This window comes from Cervus elaphus, chromosome 6 (genome assembly GCF_910594005.1).
Source record: "Cervus elaphus chromosome 6, mCerEla1.1, whole genome shotgun sequence".
Taxonomy (NCBI): Eukaryota; Metazoa; Chordata; class Mammalia; order Artiodactyla; family Cervidae; genus Cervus; species Cervus elaphus.
Genome location: NC_057820.1, coordinates 14,964,907 through 14,988,816, shown reverse-complemented (window position 1 = coordinate 14,988,816; position 23,910 = coordinate 14,964,907). Strand labels below are relative to the sequence as shown.

Here is a 23,910-nt window from a genome sequence, read left to right as displayed (position 1 = left end):
GTTCTGGAATTACACTTTGAGGAACACTGCAGTATAGCAGAGAATTTAAAAGCACGGTTTCTAAGCCAGACAGCTTGGGCTTGAATCTTGGATATGCCACCTACTCTAGCTGTCAGACCTCAGGCAGCTTACTTAACTTCTTGTCAAGAACTGTGAAGGCTCTGACATTTTACCCTACTTTCAAGCTCAAAAACTAACCTGCCACAGTTTCATGGACTCTTGGGAATGGCTTTATTACTTGTAATAATGGTTATAGCCAGACTATCACCATTTTCTTACACTGGTTCCCTAAGACCCAGTTTCCAAAGAGGGGAGATGTGGAAAGAGGCAGATGGTACCTGCAAACACAGTGGATAACACTAAGAGAAATCCTCATCTTTAGGGAATCCTAATCTTTTATAATGGGTGGTTAGCACACCTGCCCTTTGCTCCATAGGGAGATATATTTTTCAAGGCTGTTCTCTATATAAGCATCCTTAAAGATCATCTGGAATAAAGGCAGTTGGTGCCTCTGCTTATACAATTTGCAGAAATGACCCATGGAGAGTTGTCTCCCAATACTCTCCCATTCCCTTAGACAATGGGTTTAAGATACTATTGTATCTCCCTTTCTGAGTAGTTGGGTAGATTAAAGGTAATATGATTTGGCAAGTACTTGAAGCAGAACATAATAAGTGCTGTATAAGTATTTCCTATTATTACTCCTGAAGGGGAAAAAATTGTTTGTTTGTTTTTTTTAATGGTAAGTATTGCCTTATAAGATAAAAGAATTGTTTTACGGGGTATCCCTAACTTTAAGTTCATTCCAAGACATTTGTCTGATGGGTCTAAATTCTAAAATAGGGATGAAGCGTTGTATGATGTTTTACCATTCTGTGGGGAATGAGGCAGAAACATTTACCGCCCACATTCACATGCTCTCCACCTCCTTATGTCATGCAGAATCACGTGACAATTCTGTCCAGGAGGCTGTTCGTGAGAGTAACATGTATTTCTGGACTGAAGCCTTTAAGTGGCTCTCACGAGACCCTCTACCTCTCGTTTACTACATAATCTCTGCAGCCACGTTTTGAGATCATGGAGCTTCCAACTTGGCTTTTTTCCAGCTTAGGTTTCTCAGTATGGAGTGAAGCTCTCTACCTCCTCCGTAACACCTAACCCCCGCCACCACCATAAGTGATGAACATAAAGAATGACCAGGAAATAAGTTTTTGTGCCATCAAGCCACTGAGATGTGGGGCTTAATTTGCCACAATAGCATAAGCTTATTTTTGTTTAGTCACTCAGTTGTGTCTGACTCTTTGCAACCCCAAGAACTGAGCTCACCAGGCCCCTCTGTCTGTGGAACTTCCCAGGCAAGAATACTGGAATAGGTTGCTGTTTCCTTCTCCAGGGGATCTTCCTGAACCAGGAATCGAACCTGAGTCTCCTACCACTGAGCCACCTGGGAAGCCCAGCATAACCTAGACTATTCTAACTTTATTCCACTACCTATAATACCTGCCTAATGTGAGGAAGTTGATTTACCTCCTCCTAATGTGAGGAGGTAATTTTAAAATACAGGCTCTGGGCATGTATATGTAAAGCTGGATATGGAGCTTACATTCTGTTGAGGTGTGAGCCATCAACACTTACATATTTATTTGCTCATTTAGCAGAAGTTACTTTCAGATAGTGTAAGTACTGTGAAAAGATAAGCATGGCCAACACAGTTCTTCCCCCCCCCCCCCGCCCCCCGCAGTGCTCATTCCCATTTTTTGTTGCTAAGAGAACCTTGATTACCCATGGGATTACACATGGAACTACAGACTGGTTCCAAATAGGAAAAGGAGTACGTCAAGGCTGTATATTGTCACCCTGCTTATTTAACTTATATGCAGAGTACATCATGAGAAACGCTGGGCTGGAAGAAGCACAAGCTCGAATCAAGATTGCCAGGAGAAATAGCAATAACCTCAGGTATGCAGATGACACCACCCTTTTGGAAGAAAGTGAAGAGGAACTAAAAAGCCTCTTGATGAAAGTGAAAGAGAGTGGAAAAGTTGGTTTAAAGCTCAACATTCAGAAAACTAAGATCATGGCATCTGGTCCCATCACTTCATGGGAAATAGATGGGGAAACAGTGGAAACAGTGTCAGACTTTATTTTGGGGGGCTCCAAAATCACTGCAGATGGTGATTGCAGCCATGAAATTAAAAGACACTTACTCCTTGGAAGAAAAATTATGACCAACCTAGATAGCATATTAAAAAGCAGAGACATTACTTTGCCAACAAGGTCCATCTGGTCAAGGCTGTGGTTTTTCCAGTGGTCATGAATGGATGTGAGAGTTGGACTGTGAAGAAAGCTGAGCGCCGAAGAATTGATGCTTTTGAACTGTGGTGTTGGAGAAGACTCTTGAGAGTCCCTTGGACTGCAAGGAGATCCAACCAGTCCATCCTAAAGGAGATCAGTCCTGGGTGTTCATTGGAAGGACTGATGCTGAAGCTGAAACTCCAGTACTTTGGCCACCTCATGGGAAGAGTTGACTCATTGGAAAAGACCCTGATGCTGGGAGGGATTGGGGGCAGGAGGAGAAGGGGACGACAGAGGATGAGATGGCTGGATGGCATCACCGACTTGATGGACATGAGTTTGAGTAAACTCCGGGAGTTGTTGATGGACAGGGAGGCCTGGCATGCTGCGATTCATGGGGTCGCAGAGTCGGACGCGACTGAGTGACTGCACTGAACCGAGCACTGGGCTCAGCCTTAGGTGACAGATCATGTTTGTCCTCAGCCAGTCATAACAATTTGTGCCTTGATTTACCTGTTTCCCCTGAAGCTGGAGGAGGCCATGTGACCTCGTTTTGGTTTTCAGGTCGTAAAGGTTTGGGGAAGGACTTTCCTGATGTGGCATAGCCACGCCTTCCTCCTCCCATCATCCTCCTGCCTTGCATGTTGAAAAGATGTCTGGTTATGACCAGCAACCTTTTTGTACCATGAGATGATGTGCCTAAAGACAGCACGCTAAATGTGGCCAAGCAGGAAGAGCCGGAGTTCCCAGTGGCCTCACTGTACGGCTAACGTTATGCCAGTAGCCACCTCCGTTTAGACTTGCTATTGTTGCTGCTGTTCAGTCTCTTACGTTGTGTTCAACTGTTTGCAGCCCGGTGGGCTGCAGCATCCCAGGCTTCCCTGTCCTTCACTATCTGCTGGAGTTTGCTCAGATTCATGTCCATTGAGCCGGTGATGCTATCTAACTGCCTTGTTCTCTGCCGTCCTCTTCCCCTTTTGCCTTCAGTCTTTCCCAGCATCAGGGTCTGGAGAAATTGTTTAGTCGCCAAATCATGTCTGACTCTTTGCAACCCCATGGATGGTAGCTCGCACCAGGCTCCTCTGTCCGTGGGATTTTCCAGGCAAGAATCCTGGAGTGGGTTGCCATTTCCTTCTCCAGGGGATCTTCCCAGCCTAGGGATTGAACCCACATCTCCTGCATTGACAGGTGGGTTCTTTACCACTAAGCCACCAGGGGAGTCCAGAAATATTAGACGCCTCTGTTAATTTAGCAATTACTACTTGCAGCTAGACACATTCTGAACCCATATAGAATATGATGAAATAGTTCATGGGTTGGCTGGAGGCACATCAGTGCTACATTTGCTGCTGATCAGGGAGGGCTTTTGGAGAACGTGTCATTTGGGCTGAATGATGGGAGGGCGCTAGCAAGCTGTGGGATGCGGACTTGAGTTTGGGGCCCGAACCTTGTTCAAGGCGGTGGATGGAGAAGAGGTCCTTGGGGAAATCGTGTTCCATTATGAATGTCCTGAGGGCTTCATGTGGCGCCGGAGAGCTAGAGGAACTGTAGGCGATCAGGTCAGTGTGGGCCCTGAGAGCATGAGCTCCTTGGAGGAGAGTTCGGAGAATTCAGATGAAAACAGTGAATGACCCGTGACTCACTGCTGACACATTGCCAGTTACCAAGAGGCTGTTATTCCTGGAGGGTATGTGTGGAAAAGGGGAAGGCGAGCTGACCAGGGACTAGACCAGACCAGACATCCTCGGGCCTCTGGGCAGTTGTTTTCCTCATATTCTCTTCTGGAAACTGGGTCATGGTCATGGGGCTTTGAGACCTACTTAGCAGCTGTTTGTCCAGTTGAAAAGCTTCTCTAATATATGGATTGTCTTGAACATGTGCTTTGGCTGGCAGAAAAATAACCAGGACAACTACTACTATTGAATGTTCACCAGGAGCTTGGCATTGTGCTAAAAATATGACACCCATTTCATTTAACCCTACAACAACCCTCAGGAAGCTCCATGTTACTGATAAGAAGGCTGAGACCTTGAGGTCTTATAGCTGCTGCTGCTAAGTCGCTTCAATCGTGTCTGACTCTGTGTGACCCCATAGATGGCAGCCCACCAGGCTCCCCCGTCCCTGGAATTCTCCGGGCAAGAACACTGGAGTGGGTTGCCATTTCCTTCTCCAATGCATGAAAGTGAAAAGGGAAAGTGAAGTCACTCAGTCGTGTCCGACTCTTCGAGACCCCATGGACTGCAGCCCACCAGGCTCCTCTGCCCATGGGACCTTCCATGGAGTGGGTTGCCATTGCCTTCTCTGGGTCTTATAGCTAGGAGGTTGCAAAGCAGGCCTTTAAACCAGCCCGTCATCGCAAAGGCCCCTGAGAGTAGGTTCCCAGGATTGACCTAAAACCAGAAGGCGGTTCATGAGGGAGGGGACTTACGTATACCTATAGCTGATTTATGCCGATACATGGCAGAAACCAACACAGTATTGTAAAGCAATTATACTCCAATTAAATGTAAATTTAAATAAAAATACAAATAAAATGTAAAAAAAAAAAAGGACCTAAAACAGAATATTTGAAAATATCCTGAGTCCTTTTTTTTTTTTTTAATTCCTCTTCTCTCTTTTTCTTTCCTTGTAATTATATATGTATATGGTGCGAGCGTCTTTAAAACTTAAAAAAAAAAAATACTATTTTTTTTTTTTTTAACTTGAAATGTTTTTCCTTCTATTTTGGGGAGAAAAGCAGTTTGATGTATGTGACATTTTTATTTCTGAATAAATTTGCATTGCAAGCGGCTGAAAGGACTGTGGAAGGGTCACTTAAATATATATCTGACAGAGTGAATTCCTACATGAAACAGTCTGTGTCAGTTACGTAAAAGGTAAGATCGACATTGCTGACTTAAATAAGAACTGCTGTGTGCTGAATGCCCATGATGTGTCAGTGTGCTGGGCATTTTAGCTAGATTTATAAAACACTGTTCTCGGTGACTCTGTAAAATAGGTTGTTTTTCCATTTTACAGGTGGGAGCACTGAGGCTGGTAGGGCTTAATTTGCCCAAAGGGATCACCTGTCTTGCTTAAGCTTCCTTTTTTTTTTTTTTTCTCTCTACAGCATTACTCTGTTTTCAAAATAGAGCCATGTTGGAATCTTACCTGCTTTACATTTTTAAAAATTATTTTATTTATTTGGCTGTTGGGTCTTAGTTGTGGCAAACGGAAACTTCGTTGCGTCATTCAGGATCATTCACTGTGGAGTGCTGGCTCTCTAGTTGCCACATGTGGACTCAGTAGTTTGGGCTCAGTCGATTGCTCTGAGGCATGGGGGATCTTAGTTCCCTGACCAGGGATTGAACACATGTTCCCTGCATTTTAAGGCAGATTCTTAACTACTGGATCACTGGGGAAATCCCTTACCTGCTTTTTTTTAATGAGAGGATTTTAAACTGGCTCCCCCACCCCCACTTATTTTTCTGCTTTGTCTTTATAATCTGGTGAAAATAATATAAAAATGTATGAAGACTTCAGGGAGACCTGATTTCAGTATTGATGGGTCAGGAAATTCCCCACCCCCAACCATTGTACTTAGAGAAGAAAATGTTTACGCAGACAATAAAAGGATTCATAGCATCCAGAGTAAAAGATGAAAGTGCTGCTTTCCAGAGAAACCACTATCAACCGTTGAGTGTGTGTGTGTTATGCATAAATATCAAAAGAAAGCATTTTCTTTTCAAGCAAATTGGCTCACAGTGTACATTTTGCTCAGCATCTTGTTTGGATAAACCTTTTTGATGTTACACCGTGTTTCATGTATCATAATTTATCCTTTCTGTGTTAGTATGTATTAGGTTGTTACCAGTTTCCTTGCTATTACAAACATTTTATTGGACAAACCTTCTTGTACAAATGTGGCTATTTTTAAGAAAGATTCTTTGAAGGAGACATTAACTGAAGCATATACTAATGATCTTCCTTAGTAGCACTCTAGGGTCATAACTTTGCTAACTACAGTAAGCCTCCAATTCTAACCTAACTAACCTTGTATCTGAATATTCATTGGAAGGACTGATGCTGAAGCTGAAACTCCAATACTTTGGCCACCTGATGCAAAGAACTGACTCATTGGAAAAGACCCTGATGATGGGAAATATTGAAGGCAGGGGGAGAAGGGGACGACAGAGGATAAGATGGTTGGATGGCATCACCAACTTGATGGACATGAGTTTGAGCAAGCTCAAACTTGAGTGAGTGAAGGATGGGCTGAATTTGGTCTTTTCTGGGAGATGAGTCAATAATCTGGTGGTGATGCAGCCTCCTTGCCCTTGCCTCTGTGGAAAGGATCAAGCCACCATGTTTAATGTCCATGCTCAGACTCAGGTTATGAGTCTGAGTTGTACATACAAGTCCCGGGTTGTGCCTACGGCCAGATCACTCAGAGAATGCCTCTTTCATTTTGTACTTCACTCACCCGCCTAAGAAACCAGTCGTGAGACGCGGAATTCAGCGGATTCCTTCTGTCTTAGACGTTTCAAAGTTCCTACGATGATTTTGTTTGATTTGGTTGCTCCGTCATGTCTGACTCTTTGCGACCCCATGGACTGTAGCCTGCCCAGTTCCTCTGTCTGTGGGATCTCTCAGGCAAGAATACTGGAGTGGATTGCTATTTCCTTCTCCACTAGGACCATTAAAAAAAGGCTTTATTTATTTATTTATAGCAGTTGAGTTCATAGCAAAACTGAGTGGAAGGCACGGAGATTGTTCATAGACCTCCCTGTCCCCACCACCACCACCCCGCTTTCCCCCACTCAGCATCTCCCACTGGGGTGGTACATTTATTACCATTGAGGAACATGAGCCTTGACACCTCATCACCCTGACGGCTAGGCCATCTTTTACTACAGCTCAGCGTGGCTTGCTCCTCACTTCCTTTAAGCCCTTGCTGAAATGTTTCCTTCTCTGACCACTCGATATAAAATTGCAACACCTTACCTCGTTTCCGCTCTGGCCCTCTACACTTCTCACTTTGTTTTTTTCTATGACAGTTTTTCAAGTGGAACATCTGTACAGAATGCTTCATCTTTGCTCACCTTCTGTAGTCAGTAAGCTCAGTGCCCATTTCCTTCACTCTCCTCTTCTTACAGTAGAGGCCCAGGAAATATTTGTTGGCTCAGGGGGCTTCTCTGGTGGTCCAGGGTTGGGGTCTTCAACTTTCAATGCAGGGGGTTTGGACCCACATGCCCCTCGGCCAAGAAACCAAAATATAAAACAGAAGCAATATGGTAACAAATTGGTCCACACCCCAAAAATCTTAAAAAAAATAAAATAAAAATTTTTTGTTGTTGTTGGCCCAGTGAGTAAATGAACAAACAAGGAAACTCAGAACCTCTTTGTCAGGTGAGACTCCCTCAATAGCCTAGCTCCCCACCTTCTCCCTTCTGCAGCAGTCAGCCCTGGGGTGGGTGCTCTTGGCTATTGAGCAGCTAACAGGTGGGGCATCTTCACTGGGAGGACTGTTTTGGGGACAACCATCATGGACTCTATTCTGACTTCCCTGGTGGCTCAGGCAGTAAAAGCAGCTGCCTACAATGAAGGAGACCCGTATTCGATCCCTGAGTCGGGAAGATTCCCTGGAGAAGGAAATGGCCACCCACTCCAGTACTCTTGCCTGGAAAATCCCATGGACGGACAAAGGAGCCTGGTAGGCTACAGTCCATGGGGTCACAAAAAGTCGGACACGACTGAGCAACTTCACTTTCTTTCTCTATATCATGGACTCTTGAGAATCCTTCAAGGTGTTAGGAAGATTAATGCCAAAATGAACGTCTACTGTTTTGTTGATTATTTGCTGTGGACTACTAGCTCAGATATGCAGATGACACCACCCTTATGGCAGAAAGTGAAGAGGAACTAAAAAGCCTCTTGATGAAAATGAAAGAGGAGAGTGAAAAAGTTGGCTTAAAGCTCAACATTCAGAAAACTAAGATCATGGCATCTGGTCCCATCACTTCATGGGAAATAGATGGGGAAACAGTGGAAACAGTGTCAGACTTTATTTTGGGGGGCTCCAAAATCACTGCAGATGGTGATTGCAGCCATGAAATTAAAAGACACTTACTCCTTGGAAGGATTGGAAGGAAAATTATGACCAACCTAGACAGCATATTAAAAAGCAGAGACATTACTTTGCCAACAAAGGTCTGTCTAGTCAAGGCTATGGTTTTTCCAGTGGTCATGTATGGATGTGAGAGTTGGACTGTGAAGAAGGCTGAGTGCTGAAGAATTGATGCTTTTGAACTGTGGTGTTGGAGAAGACTCTTGAGAGTCCCTTGGACTGCAAGGAGATCCAACCAGTCCATCCTAAAGGAGATCAGTCCTGGGTGTTCATTGGAAGGACTGAGGCTGAAACTCCAGTACTTTGGCCACCTCATGAGAAGAGTTGACTCATTGGAAAAGACCCTGATGCTGGGAGGGATTGGGGGCAGGAGGAGAAGGGGACGACAGAAGATGAGATGGCTGGATGGCATCACCGACTTGATGGACATGAGTTTGAGTAAACTCCGGGGGTTGGTGATGGACAGGGAGGCCTGGCGTGCTGCAGTTCATGGGGTCGCAAAGAGTCAGACATGACTGAGCGACTGAACTTGAACTGAACTAGCTCTGCATGTTGAGAAAGAGAGAGGGGAGGTGGGGGAAGGGAGAGGGAAAGGAGGGTAGAGAAAGAGAGGAGGAAAGAGAAAGAAAAGTGTGTGTTTGCGGACAATGGTCCAGTGGTTAGGACTCTTGTTTTCATTGCCGAAGGCACAGGTTCAATACCTGCTCGGAAAACTGGTATCCCACAAGCCTGGATACTTTCCCCTCCTTCCCCCCAAAGTATACCTTTGAGAGAGAGTAAAGGGGGAGACTTCCCTGGTGGCTCAGAGGGTAAAACATATGCCTGTAATGTGGGAAACCTGGGTTCGATCCCTGGGTCGGGAAGATCCCCTGGAGAAGGAAATGGCAACCCACTCCAGTATTCTTGCCTGGAGAATCCCGTGGACAGAGCAGCCTGGTGGGCTACAGTCCACCGGGTCTCAAAAGAGTCGGACACAACTGAGCAGCTTCACTTACTTTCTTTAAAGGGGGCTGGTGATGGGGGTTTGAATTGGAGAATTTAGAAAACTTGCCTGGGGCCACTGTAGCCAGCTGAAGGAGTGTCCTACTCCAAAGCATGTTTGACCTTGAAAATTTTAGAGCTCTACTGAGGTGAGCTTGATTAGAATGTTTGTAGCATCCATGTTGCATTCTTTCTGGGGGAGGAGATAGACTGACAAATGGTTATCTACTAATAAGAAAACATTGTAGTCATGGAGAGGGGAGATAAAAGACCTAAAAGTCAGATAAAAGAGTTGAGCTGAAGGACTCTGTTCCAGGGTTTCTTCAGCCTCAGGCATAAAGTGTGACAGTTAAGCTTTTAAAGTAGCAGGCACTCGAAAAATTGTTACAAACTTAACATCTGTATTTATTTCCATTTGTATCAGATAGTTTGTTAAATTGGTACTAAGATAACTTAGTAACATACCCTTTTTGCCTTAAGGATGTTTGAAAAAAAATTGAAACTATTTAAAGCAAGTTGGGATAAGAGCAGTAAATTTACAAATACAGACAAGAAAGGGAAAAGGAAACAGCTGTTGATGGTGTTAGACACTGAGAGAAAGGTTGTTTCTAGAGATATACAAGATAGGTACCAAGGCCAGTCTGCCCAGGTTGGATAACAACTTTTTTTTTGTATTTTTAACCAGTACTGTTTCAAGAGAACTCTCCAGAATTGCTTTGGGGTTAAGTGCCTTTTATGAGTGGAAGTAAAATCTCAAGATTGGCTTTTACTGGGCTCACTTTTATTTAGCCTTGAAAATCAACTTTTCTTTCTTGTCTATACTTTTACCTTTCCCCCTTTTGATTCTAGTGAGATTGTTGACACAACCTATTACCTTAGGCAAATTACTTAAAACTGAGTTTCACTTTTCTTATATATAAAATGGGCTATTTAGTATATGAGGTTTCAGTATGTACCTTGCAAGTGTATTGTAATGTTTACATGGAATGTCATTTTTAAAGGCTTGGCACAAACTAGACACTGGGGAAGTGTTATTTCCTTTCTCCCTCCTCGTGATAAACATACGTGTGCACATTTTTTTTTCCTGGCTGAAATTGTTTTCAGGCTTAAAATTAAAAGTGCATTTGGTCTTTGGTACATGCCGGCCATTTGTTCACACAGTTTTGAGAGTTGGTGAAGAACAACGATTATTCAATGAGATTATTGAAATTATTATTCAATATGAATATTGTTCAATGTCTATTATTCAAATGAGAGCTTTGAGTTCTGTGTCTAGTAAGATGCCTTCTGGTTCAGGTGTACGAATTAGTTTAGTTATTTATGTGCTAAAGTTCACAGGCTACTGTTTCTTTTTCAGATGAGCAGACTCATCGCTTTCCAGTAATTGGCAGCAATGGCGTTTACGGAAAGAGTCAACAGTGGCAGCAACAGGTAACCATGAAGTCCATGATGCAAAGATACCTTGATGTTGAATTTTATAATCAATTTTTCAAAGAATAAGGTTGGTCCTTTTTATTTTTGTGACTTATGGATTCTCTGGTGCAGGAAAAGGTGTGAAAATTTCTGTCTTCTCTGGATGAAATCAAATCTGTTAGACTGGCTACATATTTTCTTTAAATCTAGTACTCTCTGAGTCTTGTAACTCATTTCTTTAACATGTGGATGTGATATTAGATCAAGCATCCTAATTCTGTGTTCGAGGAACTGGCCCGGGTCACACTGATTTGGGAAAATGTGCACCTGTTTGGCTTGTGCTGAAACAGATATGAGAAAGTCGGCCTTGTTGTGAGAGGCTTGGAAGAGGGAATTCTGTCAGATATAGTTATCACATCTCTCCTTCCAACTCTGCACACATAGTTGACTGCCTTCTTGCATATAGCATATGATCAGGGTTCCTTGCGGGCAGTGTATTTATATTCTGAAGCAGTTATTAAGAATAACCAATTTGCTATTCAGAAGGAAGTCTTAATATCCCTGATCAGTTTTTATTTATACTATTAGATATTCAAATACCTATGAAAGTAGGAGACATGTAGACTCAAACATACTCAGTTAATATTTCTTGAGTATTAGATGATGGGGACTGTGATTCTGGACCATTCTGGTGCTTTCCTACTTCCTCCTCATTTCTGGCTCATTTAGGAAGCTCTTCCAGTACTCCAGGTGGTCCAAGTGGTCCTGGTGTTAAACCTGGTGCCCTCTCCTCCCCCACAGAGGAAGGCATGTGGCCCAGGCTGCCACAGTCCACGTGCTGCTGGAGCCAGAGGGGAAACTGTTATCATCCTTTTTTTTTTTTTTTTAAGGCTTATTCATAATGTTCAGTTACACATAAGTTTTAAATTGTTGTGTAGTTAAATGTCTTGGTCTTTTATGGATTCTGGTTTTGATTGTGCTTCGGAAGGTCTTTCCTATTCCACGATTGAGACAATAATGTCATGTGTTCTTTGCTGGCACTTGAAAGGTTTCATTTTTTTGCATTTAAATCAGAACTTGTAAGCTGGTGGCCTGTGGGGCAGATCTGGCCAACAGATGGGTTTTGTTTGGCCTCTCACAGTGTCCTAAATATCTATATGTGTGTGTGTGTATATATATATATATATATATATATATCTGCCAATGATTTTTACATAATGATCTAGACTTCCACCTTCTCTTAAAAAATTTAACAGCATGGGGTTTGTATTGCCATAGAGCACCCCTCAGATGGAATCAAATAACTAGCTCCTGCTCTTTTTGAGAAGTCATGAGCTTTCTAATTCAAAACTTCTCAAGTGGTGTGCCATTACTTTTCAGGTGTGCTGAGACTTAGTTCTTCCCAACCAGAACTCCCAAACTCCCACCCGATTTCCTCTTGCAGACAGACATCTGCTCTGTCAGCTTGCCCCAGGGAGACTTGATGTTTAAAAAGAACGAAAGGCTGGGGAAGCACGGATGCTTTTTAGTTCGCTGCAATTCCCACACAGCTGGGTTCACGGACGAGTTAGCCACTTTGCCCTCTTCATTTGCTGCCCATTTTAGATCCTTGACTTTTTAGTGTTTTGATCCATCTGTAATTGATTTTAGTGTAAAGTGTGTGTTGTAAATTTCCATAATAATAGGAAAATGAAAAAGTCTGGGGGATGTTAGCCTTTTTTTAAGCAAAAGGCTGGCCAGTTGTTCCAACATCATTGATTAAATCATCTGTCTTTACTGATTTGAATGCCATGTCCAAAATCCATCACATTCTCGAGTCTATTGGACTCTTGTGCCCCCAGTTGTCCCTTCTGCCAACGGTGCTGTACTATTTCAGTGCGTTTTTATAGATTTTAATATTTAGGCAGATCTTAGTCAATACTTTTCATTTTTAGAATTTTTATAGCTAGTCACATCTGATTTCATTTCCACATGTACTCCGAAGTCGTTTGTCATTTTCTAGAAAAATTGTTGGCATCTTGATTGGAGTTTGAATTAATCAATTAAGAGTTGAATTCTATAGAATATTAAAACTGGGTCTTTCTACAAAGGAATCTAAATATCAGGTTAATGAAAATATATCAGGGTGAAGAAATTTTAAATTTCCATCCTAAGATTTTTTTGAGGTATGATTTTTCAGCTATTTCTGATTATTCACACTGTATCCAGAGTAATTTCTGGTAGAAGAGTCATAGTTTGTAATAATTATAATACTGAACAGTATCATCAGTGGCAAGATTTAAAAAGTTATTTTGTACTCTATTATTAGGTTTGTTTTCTGTTGTTACTAATTGTTAGACTAGCTAATTGTCCTTTATAGTAACATTCTAGCAATTACAGAGCTGTTGTTATTATTTGTTACATTTGTCTTTTTGGCTTTTGAACTCCCTGATGTGGTCCTTTTAATACCTAGTACAAGTAGTAAGATAGAGGAAATCCTAAATAGTGCTCTATTTTTAGTATATACCAAATATCTCACTTGTTTAAATGTTTTGTCGTGTTAGTTCCCCCCCCCCCCCCGCCCCCCAAAAAACCAAATTCATGTGGAACTGGTCCAGGACTAGCACATATTTTAAAGGAAACAGATGTGTATTGAGCAAGCAGGTATGATTGCGCAAACTGAATAGAAATCTGAGTGTGAATCCTTAGTCTGCTCAGGGCTACCAGAAGTCATCAGCATGGCCAGAATATTAAAGAATATTAATGTCATGTGTAAAGACAATATTTGTTTTAGTTCTTACAAATAAGCTTATTCCCCTGACTCCCACACTTATCAACATTTGATGCTACTCAATCTGATGTACTTATATTTCTCCTCTCCTTCCTTCCCCTCCCCTTTTTGTTCTTTCTAAAAATTGTTATTGGAGTATAACAAACTGAAAAGGGCTGACACTGTTAGTACAGTTCAATGCATTTTCACAAAGTGAACACACTTGTGTAACCGATCAAGCAACAACAATACCAGCTCCCCAGGAGCCCCTCCTGTCTGCTCTTAGCTACTGTCTCTCTCAAAGCCTACCACTATTCTGACATCTAACACTGTGGGTTTGTCTTGCCTGCTTTTGATTTTTATTTTAAAATAATCAAGTACTATACTCTTTTCGGTGTCTATTCAGTTTCGATGTTTATGTTATTGTCAATCAGTCACTAAGTCATATCTGAGTCTTTGCAACCCCATGGACTGTAGCACACCAGTCTTCATGGATCACAGCCTTGTCTGGTGAAGGGACTTGTGTAAGTCAATGAAGCTACGAGCCATGCCCTGCAGGACCACCCACGACAGACAGGTCATGGTGGAGAGTTTTGACAATATGTGGTCCACTAGTGAAAACCACTCCAGTGTTCTCGCTGCAGGAACCCCATGAACAGTATGAACAGGCAAAAAGATGTTTGTTATTTTCTTTTATTTCACAAACTTACATATCTTTGTATGCCTTTATCATAAGGCATTTTAAATTAATGTACTAAAAAAATAAATTAATGTACTATATTTTACTATATAATCAATATTAAAATTTTCTGAATTTCCATCAACTTTTCATTGCCTAATCTGATAGCATAATTATCCTTACCCTTTTCCACATTTCTCTGCTCTACCTTCCAACTGTTAGCTCTGCTTTTAGTATTTTTTAAAAATTAATTATTATTCTTTTTGGTGGCACTGGGTCATTGCTGCCATGCAAGAACTTTCCCTAGTTGTGGCAAGCAGAGGCTACTCTCTAGTTGTGGTGTTCGGGCTTCTCGTTGTGCTGGCTTCTCTTGTTGTGGAGCCTGGGTTCCAGGGCCCACAGGCTCAGTAGATGTGGTACATGGGCTTAGTTGCTCCGAGGCACGTGGGATCTTCCCGAACCAGGGATCTAACCCATGTCCCCTGTATTGGCAAGTGGATTCTTAACCACTGGACCACCAGGGAAGTCCCTGATTTTAGTTTTAAATTGTCCAGGTCAATAGCACATTTTATAAGCATCTGTGCCTCTGTGAGCCTTGTCTTTTAATAAAAAAAAAGCTGAAAAACCAAGAAGCACTATTTACACTATTTTGATTGGGAAGCAAAATAGCATTTAGGGTTTTATTTCTTCTCTATGGGTTCAAAGTCAACCCAAGTACCACTTGAGACATTTCATATTGATCAGGACAAGTGAACACTTAAAGCTAAGTGAATTGCTCAAATTCATGCCACATTTTAAATTGCCTCATGTTTGGATGGTGTTTTTATTTTTTCTGGAGTTTCAAATTTCTTTTCTTTCTCCTTGTTGAAAGAGAGAACAGGCCCCTTTGCTATGTCACTACCCCTTCTTTCCCTTCAGTGTGTGTTAGGAAATCTGCTGATATGCTTGTCAGGTTGGGGGAAAGATTTGAGTGATTGCATTTTGTGAACCCTGAACCATAACGCTATACTCCTGCACGCTCTCCTTCCCCAGGAGAGTCTGAAATAATGTTTACCTCTCCTAATTGAGGGGAGCCCTCAATTAGTGAGGAAGCTACAAGGTGTTAAGCTGATTAACACCTATTATATGGACAGATTTTCTTTGTGTGAGTAAATCAGGGGCCTGCCTTCCAGATGCTCACTAGAGAGATTAATGGCTGTAAGCTGTGTTTTCCTGAAACTGTGATTGGCCTGGGCATTGTAAATAATCCACACCTGGAATTGTGAAATTTCCTGTGTTTCCCCAGCAAGTTGTTTTAGGCCTGATTTACAAGCGCAATAATGTTTCTTATACAGAACGCACGGTTTCCCTTTATTTTAGAAAATGGTTGTTCGCTGTGTGTCATTGTATATAGTTTAAGAGGAGTCATTCGCTTTGATGGGTTTGAAAGACTTTAGTTTCAGACTTATCTCAGGCCTGAGGAAATCTTTTTCAGAATTAGTTATTTCTCAAACGGACAGTTATATTTGGTGGTGAGTGGGTGTGTGGTGGTGGTAGGGGGAGGAGACTCAACTGTAGACGTATTGAGTAATTTCACCAGTAAAATCCAGCTGAGGGGCTTCGCTGGTGGCTCAGGGGTAAAGAATCCGCCTGCCAATGCAGAAGACACGGATTTGATCCCTGGTGCGGGAAGACCCCACGTGCCAAGCAGTAACTTAGCCCATGCGCCGCAGCTATTGAGCCTGTGTTCTAGATCCTGGGAGCCACGCTGCTGAGCCCACGTGCTGCAACTACTGACGCTCACGAACCCTGGAGACCATGGTCTGCCGCAAGAGAAGCCAGTGCACCGCAGCTAGAGAGTAGCCCCCGCTCTCTGCGAACGGAGAAAAAGGCCGAGCAGACGTGAAGACCCAGCACAGCCATAAATAAATAAAGAGGACAATTTATCTAAAAAAAAAAAAAAAAGCCCAGTTGACTCTGTATTGCCGAAGCAATGTAGCGGACTTGCGTGTGGGACTCCAGGGCTGGGTAACTTGTGTTCAGATCTCTGACATGTTGGATGAATTGCTCAACTTTTAAGCCTCATTAAGATGAGGATACCAAGAATAATGTATGTAAAGTGTTTATCCCAGTGCCTAGGATAAAATCCTCCATAAATCGTTAATTCTCTTGCTCTGGTGATACGAGTAGGGAGATGGGTTTCAGGAGAATGAATACCTTCCACAACTCTACCTCAAAAGAGAAAGACTTTGTCCAGAGGCAGCTCTTTGGATGGAAAGGATTCTTTTGTGAGCTACTCCAGGAATGGGGTTTCCCAAGTGGCACTAGTGGTCAAGAACGCGCCTGCCAATGCAAGAGAGATAAGAGACGTGGGTTCCATCCCTGGGCCGGGAAGATCCCCTGGAGGAGGGCTTGGCAACCCAACTCCAGTATCCTTGCCTGGAGAATCCCATGGACAGAGGAGCCTGGCAGGCTCCATGGGGTCACAAAGAGTCAGACGCGACTGAGTGACTATCACTTTTTCACTTTTCATACCACCTGTGTATGAATACAGATTTTATACTATCCTGATTTGGGTAAGAACCTTTTTCTTTTAGGGAAGCTTCAGTTATAACAATCCTTTTCTTCTAAAGCAGTAGCCGTCAGCCTCCTTGGGAATCTGTGGAATAGAATTAAGATGAATATTTCAGTTTCCTCTTTTTCAGAAGCCTGGAGGACATTATTTCAGAATCTGAGTCTTGTTTTCTGTCTCTCATGATAACCCTGTAATGTGGTTAGATTAGATGGTAATTTGGCTGCTTGTACTGGAGGAGGAAAAAGCTTGGAGAAATTAATAGTTGAATGTGTGAATCAAGCTATAAGGGAATGCTGGTGCAACTGGTTTGTTTTGGTGGAAAAATTTTCTCTACCAAATAACATTTAACATGTTATTAGGCAATTTCTGCCTTTGACCAACCAACAAGTTTTGATGCTTTTCATCAGATAATGCTTTCTTCTTAAGCTGTAAGGCAGAGTGTCACCTTTTTTTTTGTTGCTTTAAAGTGATTTTAGACATTGGATTGTATGTATTTCCATGGGTAAGATGTTAATAGACATAGTTAAGGGAGCAAGTCTTAATTAAAGCTACTGAAAGCATGAGGTGGTCCCAGACTTTTTAAGGGGGAGACAGTCTGAAGGAATAGAGAAAGAGGGAGACTGGGAAGGAGGGAAATGGGATGAGGGGGCAAGAGAGAGACAGAAATTTTGTGCATTATAACAGCAATAAAGAATATTGGCCCTGACTAGGCATGAAAACCTAACTTAGATCTTATCCTACTTCTTGCCTCCACTCTTTTCCCTTCACTTTGAAAGAAAAAATTTTATCGTAGAAATATTCAGACAGTAGAAGTAGAATATTTCATTAACTTTCAAATAGCCTTTCTCAGATTTAACATTTCTCAATATTTTGCCACACGTAGGAAAAAAAAATGTATCTTTTTCTTTTGTTCTTTGCTGAAGTGATTTAAAGCCAATCCCAGACATCTGTTTTTTCACTCTGGCTTTACCTTATGTGTGTCTCCTTTAAAAAGGGGATTTCTTTCCATACATAATTGCCTGCCAGTCTCATACCTAATAAAATTAGATTTTAGATTCGTTTATTAATTAGCCCGTCTCCAAACTGTTCGGATTGTTTTAAAATGTCTGGTCAAGTTGTTTACATCCTGACTCAGTCAAATCAAAGTGCATACACTGCATTGTTGTTGGTTTTTAGTTGCTAAGGGTTCCCTAAAATGCTGACTGTGTTGTGTGTGTGTGTGGTGCATGTGTGGGTGCGCACGCGCGTGTGTGCACTCAGTCACGTCTGACTCTTTCCTACCCCATGACTTATAGCCCGCCAGGTTCCTCTGTCCATGGGATTCTCCAGGCAAGCATACTGGAGTAGGTTGCCATTTCCTTCTCCAGGGGATCTTCCCAACCCAGGGATTGAACTCACATCTGCATTCCTGCATTGAGGGTGGATTCTTTACTGCTGAGCCTCCTGGGAAGCCCATATACTGTGTTAGGTTTTGTCAAGTTAGCCTAGAGCATTTTCCCTGCTTATTTGGTGGGGACGGTGGGGGTGGGGGTGGGGATTGACTAAGGAAACTGAGTTGAATGTATGTATTGCTTGGTGGATTTATCTGACTGCTCTTCTTAATGTGTTTTTGTTCTTATAAACCAGTGGTTCTCAACCTGGAATAATTTTATTCCCTGGAGGTGGGGGTAGGGGCACATTTGACAGTGTCTGGGGAGATTTTCATTGTCATAATCTCTTGGGTAGAGGCCAGGGCTGCTGCTCCACAATGTACAGCACTCAGAATGGCCCTCACCACAAATAATTTTCTGTCTCCTTATGTCTCTCGTGCTGAGTTTGAGAATTATGTGCTTCTGTCCCAGGTATTTCCTGTAGAATGGAGTGAGCGCTAAAGTTCACTTACGTTTGACAGAAGTCTTTCTGCTCTAGAGAGTTGTCTAGTCCAAGAGTGCTGCTATTTTTCCATGACTGGATCTGCATGCCAGTTACAGGGGTATGTCACCTGGTGAAAATAACATGTGTGAGCTGAGCACTTTATACAATGCATGTTATATTCTAATTTTAAAAGTTTACTTGGAAAAAAAAAAATCTTCCTGGTTCTGCTGTGAACCTTCCTCTTTTTGACTACCACCTCAGATTCTTCGAGAAATCTTTAAATCCTCTTTCCTTTTAAACTTCCTTAATTTTCAATTCCTTTTAATGTAAGAGACTGGTAAAGATGGGGGAAATGGATGCCTTGTGCCTTAATTATTGAGATGGTCTTGGGTCTGTTATGGCCAACCCAGGTGCTGGTATCAACCTTGTTCTGGAGACACCAGTCCGGTTAAGGCGCCCCCATGAAGGGCTTCCCAGGTGGCGCTAGTGGTAAAGAACCCTCCTGCTAGTGCAGGTAGAAGAAAGATACACGGGTTCGATCCTTGGGTCAGGAAGATCCCCTGGAGGAGGAAATGGCAACCCACTCCAGTATTCTTGCCTGGGGACTCCCAGGGACAGAGGAGCCTGGCAGGCTACAGTCCACAGGGTCGCAGAGTTGGACACGACTGAGCACACACACACAGCCCAGGCCCCCAGGAAATCTTGCAGGAGAGGGAAGGAAAGTTCCTCGAGATGAGATGGCTTCAAGAGAAGAAAGTTGCCTTTCCCAGGCTCTGAGAAGTGGGCATGTGGAGCAGAAAGAACCAGCGGAGGCTGGGAATGCAGTAGTGGTGTGCTGGGAACCCTTTCCAGAAAGTTGTCTTAAAGCCACCGTTTTTCCCCATCTCTGATAAATCACTGGAAGGAAAGGCAATGAATTTTTTTCTGACAATCAGTTCTTACTGGGGGCCCGAGCTTCGTTTGCAAGTGAAAGGGCTGCAGTTGGAGTCGTGGACATCACAATGGGCCCTGCCTCTTTTCACATCAAAGTGTAAAAGAATCTCCAGGGGTGATTAATGGGGGCTGCTGGACTCATTACTTGTAAACAAAGCTGAGGGGTGACCTCGACATTTTTTTTTTTTTTTAATTAAAAGAAAACAGGGTTTCCTAACGGAGAGCCTTGGGTCTGCTCTCCGTTTGAATTTTGACGGCTCGCACTGGAGATCTTTGTTAAGGCTACAGAGAGGCAGGCTGTGTTACCCAGGGTTCGCAAATCCTGGAGAAATGGCTCCACCGGGGTGGGTCCCCCCGCCCCCCCGCAGGTACCCTGTGAGGTCGAAGACTGAAGTCTTGGCTCCAGCTTTATTTTTGTTGCCAGAAGGGGGAACAGGGCAGAAACTGTTGAGCTCTCTTCCTCTGGGGGAGACTGAGGGCTTAGACCCCTCCTTTGTTCCTTTTCCCACCCAGCATCAAGAGAAAAATGCCTTCCTCCCGTGCAAGGCAGAAAGAGGTCAGTTTTGAAGTAAATTCCTAGAACTTTGCACCAAAGTCCAAAGGCTGTTGTTTTCAAGTTTTCGTTTCAAGTTAGTACTCCTTTCATTTCTGTAGTACGAGGCTTGGCATTGAGTCGAAACTTTGAACCAAAATTACAGTATTTGAACATTTCATGTTAAACATTTATACTGAAAGCAATACTATTAAAACACTGTTATTAGCACGAGAAATCTAGCATTTTATGGACCCAAGACCTAGAAACTGCTCTTTAAATTCAACCCTGCAGCTGAAGGTCCACCTTCGAATAAACTTTCTTTCCAGCGTCCCCAGCTTCCCATCAAGCTTATCTCCTTCTTGCTGTTTTTTCACTTGGCTTCTTTGTTGCAGTCGGTCCAAGCCTTAGCCAGATTTTAAATAGATGGGGGGCCAGAGTGACCCTTTGTAACCTGAGTGGAAGCTGTATGGCTCTGGGCACCCAAGAATTCTAATGTGTTTACTGACTTCCCAAGTGTTTGGTAATCACCTTCTGAGTATATCTTCTAAACAAGTTGTAAGATTTGAGAAAGGAGCAGAGGTCACAGCTGGAGGGGTAGAGAGGAGCTCCATTCCAGCTGAGCCGTTTTCAAGTAGAGATAAGAGAACGTTCAAGGACTTCTTTCCCCAAGATGTGGAATGGTGTGAACGTGGGAGATGCTTTGACACGGCTTTGTGAGTTCAGATGCCAACAGCAGACTCCAAGTCTGTTCTGCATTGTCTTGCTAGAAGCCTGTGGCAGGGAAATACTTTCTGAGCTCTGGTTTGAAACTGAGGCTTGGGCCAGGAATCCTCTTGGTTGACTTTCTTTTCTGGCTTCACTGTTGTTTAGTTGCTAAGTCGCGTCCGACTCTTGTGGCCCAATGGACTGTAGCTCACAGGCTTCTCTGTCCATGGGATTTCCCAGGCAAGAATACTGGAGTAGGCAGCCACTTCCTTCTCCAGGGGATCTTCCCGACCCAGGGATTGAACCCGCATCTTCTGCTTGGCAGGTGGATTCTTTACCACTGAGCCACCTGGGAAACCCTCTGACTTTGTAGAGGAGTACTAAATAAAACCTTCCTGGGAGATGGCTTCAGCATGGCTCCAGTAGTCAGAGAAACATGCATCCTTTTCTCCTGTAGGACCAAAGCCAAAATCTTAAAAAAAAAAAAAAGAAATACTTATGTTTATTTTATTTGGCTGTGCTGAGCCTTAGTTGCAGCACATGGGCTCAAGTTCCCTGACCAGGAATTGAACCCAGGCCTCCTGCATTGAGAGCGTGGAGTTCCAGCCAGTGGACCACCAGGGACGTCTTCAAAGCCAGTATTTTTCTCTTGGGGTGTGGAAGGTGGGGTGGAGACAGGGAAGGATGGCAAGGGATAGGGATGACTCATGAGCTGCTGACCAGAAAGGGATGGATTGATTTTAAAATTGCAAGCTGGAAGTGGTGTGCATCCTGAGACGAGTTAGAGCTGTTGTGCTCTCGGGGTCGTGACGCGTGCACTCTGCCCCTGGATCACGTTGCAGTCTGTAGAGCATCGCACACATGTGAGGTGGTGACCCTTTGCATAAGTCAAGCTCTCAGCCATTAGAAGCTGGAGCAGTTCTCCTTTTAAATTATCTTTAACATCCAGCAGAAATGTACATGCCCTCCACACTTGATAACTGAGATATGAAATCACCCTTAATTTAAGAAGGGAGGTGTTGAAATTCAAAGGGACAGAGAATATTTAATAAATGAGAGCAGGGAATATACCTTATTTGTCTAGAAAACATTTGAAAATATGTGTTCCTTGTGAAGGATGAAGAGTTGGGAGTCAAGGCAATGAATGGAATGAAATGGGAAGCACTTGGAAAAGTTTTTAATATCAGTGTTACTTTTCTTCTTTGTTCTCCTGTTGCCAGCTCAAAGTAGTGACTCAGGTGAGTAGAACACTTCTTCCAGGCTCACCGAGATTCTGCCCTTAAATTTTCACCTGGAGAGGCAGCCCAAGTTCAAGAGAAAGTGAGTTTATTTTGAAATCAGTGAGAGTTGGGCTTGGCTTTTAGCCCTAACTAGGTGTGTAATGCTGGGAATTTGCTGAACCTCTCCAAATTCTTACTTCCTTCATCTGTAAGATAAGATAATGAGAACTGCATGAGATAATGTATTTTTTAAAACTTAGTACCTGCACTGAATCAGTATTTAATAAATAGTAATTTTTTTCCCCTTTCTTTTGATGCGCTTTCTTTCTTTTGACAATTTTAGTGTTCTGGGTGCAGAGGATTTGAACTCAGTGATGTTCTCCATTCCCCCGCCCCCCCCCCCCCCCCCAACATTTATTTATTTGGCTGTGCTGGGATTTAGTTGTGGGGATTTTTTTTTTTTTTTTTTCACTTGTGGCATGCGGGATCTTTAGTTGCAGCACAGGAACCCTCAGGTGCAGCATGTGGGATACAGTTCCCTGACCAGGGATCAAGCCCAAGCCCCCTGCATTGGGAGGATGTGGAGTCTTGGGCACTGGACCACCAGGGAAATCCCTGAACTCAGTGATGTTCTTAAAGTCCCTGGCGGCGGTGATGGTTCAGTGTCTAAGTCCTGTCTGACTCTTTGTGACCCCAGGGACTGCAGCCCGCCAGACTCCTGTGTCCAGGCAAGAATACTGGAGTGAGTTGCCATTTCCTTCTCCAGGGCATCTCCCTGACCCAGGGATTGAACCCAAGTCTCCTGCATTGGCAGGTGGGTTCTTTACCACTAGGCTACCAGGATAGGCCTTTTCCCCATCACAGTTTAAATTTTTTTTGGGGGGGGGAGGGTGCATTGTGCGGGGTCTTTGTTGCGGTATAGGGGCTCTTTGTTGAGGTGCACGGCTTTCTTTAGTTGCAGCATGCGGGCTCCTCTAGTTGTGGCAGTAGTTAGTTGTGGCGGGGTTAGTTGCCCCTCGGCTTGTGGAATCTTAGTTCCCCAACCACGCATCGATCTGAGCCCCCTGCATTGGAAGGCGAATTCTCAATCACTGGACCCCCAGGGGGAGTCCCCCAGCATTTTTTATATTACAGTTCTGTTCATATTATTGTGTGGTTTCTCTCTGCTGATTAAGTCTCGGCCAATATGACCTCTGGTGCTTACTTCTCTCAGCCTAGTGTTACATCACACATCTGTGTAAATTGTATATTTCTTTCACACTGGAGGTCTGTTTAATCTTTGCGCATTATCTCTGTGCTTTGCAAATAACCAGCCATTAATGAGTGATTGACTTTGTGGCCGTTGTAGTCATGGCTGTCTAGGGATGGAGGATGGATGATTGTTATAATGGGTATTTATTTGCCCTTTCTTGGAGAAACAGCCCAAACTTCTTGCTCTATTACTAATGGGTTAACTCGGTGTTTCTGTGAGATCCCATAGCTATTGAGGCAATTGGCTTGTTGACCCAAGTGTTGAAAACTACACTTTAAGGCCCGTGTATAAAGTTTTCAGAATTGTGTAAACAGTAATTTACTGCTACCGATTTGTCTTTGTTGACCTTTTAAAAACAAATGGCTTCAAAGCACAGCAAGCCTTATAAGCCATGATGCTTAAAAAGTCACCTGTATTTCACTTTTCAGGCTAATCTGTCAAAGTCATCTTGCAGCAATGTTTTCGTCTGTTTTGAAACAGACATGTGAGGCTCTACACGCGTACTTGGTGAGCCGGTTCTCAACCCAGGAGCCGGGGAGAGGTGGAGTGGCCCATAGGGAGAACGTTTTCTCTCCTCCTCTGGCATCGTAAATCTTTGTCCAGGAAAGCAGTGCCACCAGAGGACCTGGAGGTT

General features: G+C 43.3%; 1 protein-coding gene across 3 annotated transcripts in view; it reads left to right on the top strand.

Annotated features, from left to right (window-relative positions):
* AFF1 (AF4/FMR2 family member 1) overlaps positions 1-23,910 on the top strand; it is a 197,521-nt gene that overhangs the window by 4,737 nt on the left and 168,874 nt on the right. For all 3 annotated transcript variants that reach the window (XM_043906243.1, XM_043906240.1, XM_043906239.1), the window contains exon 2: positions 10,740-10,813. In XM_043906243.1, the coding sequence (XP_043762178.1) occupies positions 10,776-10,813 (38 nt within the window). In that variant the 5' untranslated portion in view covers positions 10,740-10,775. The remainder of the gene's footprint in view (positions 1-10,739; positions 10,814-23,910) is intronic.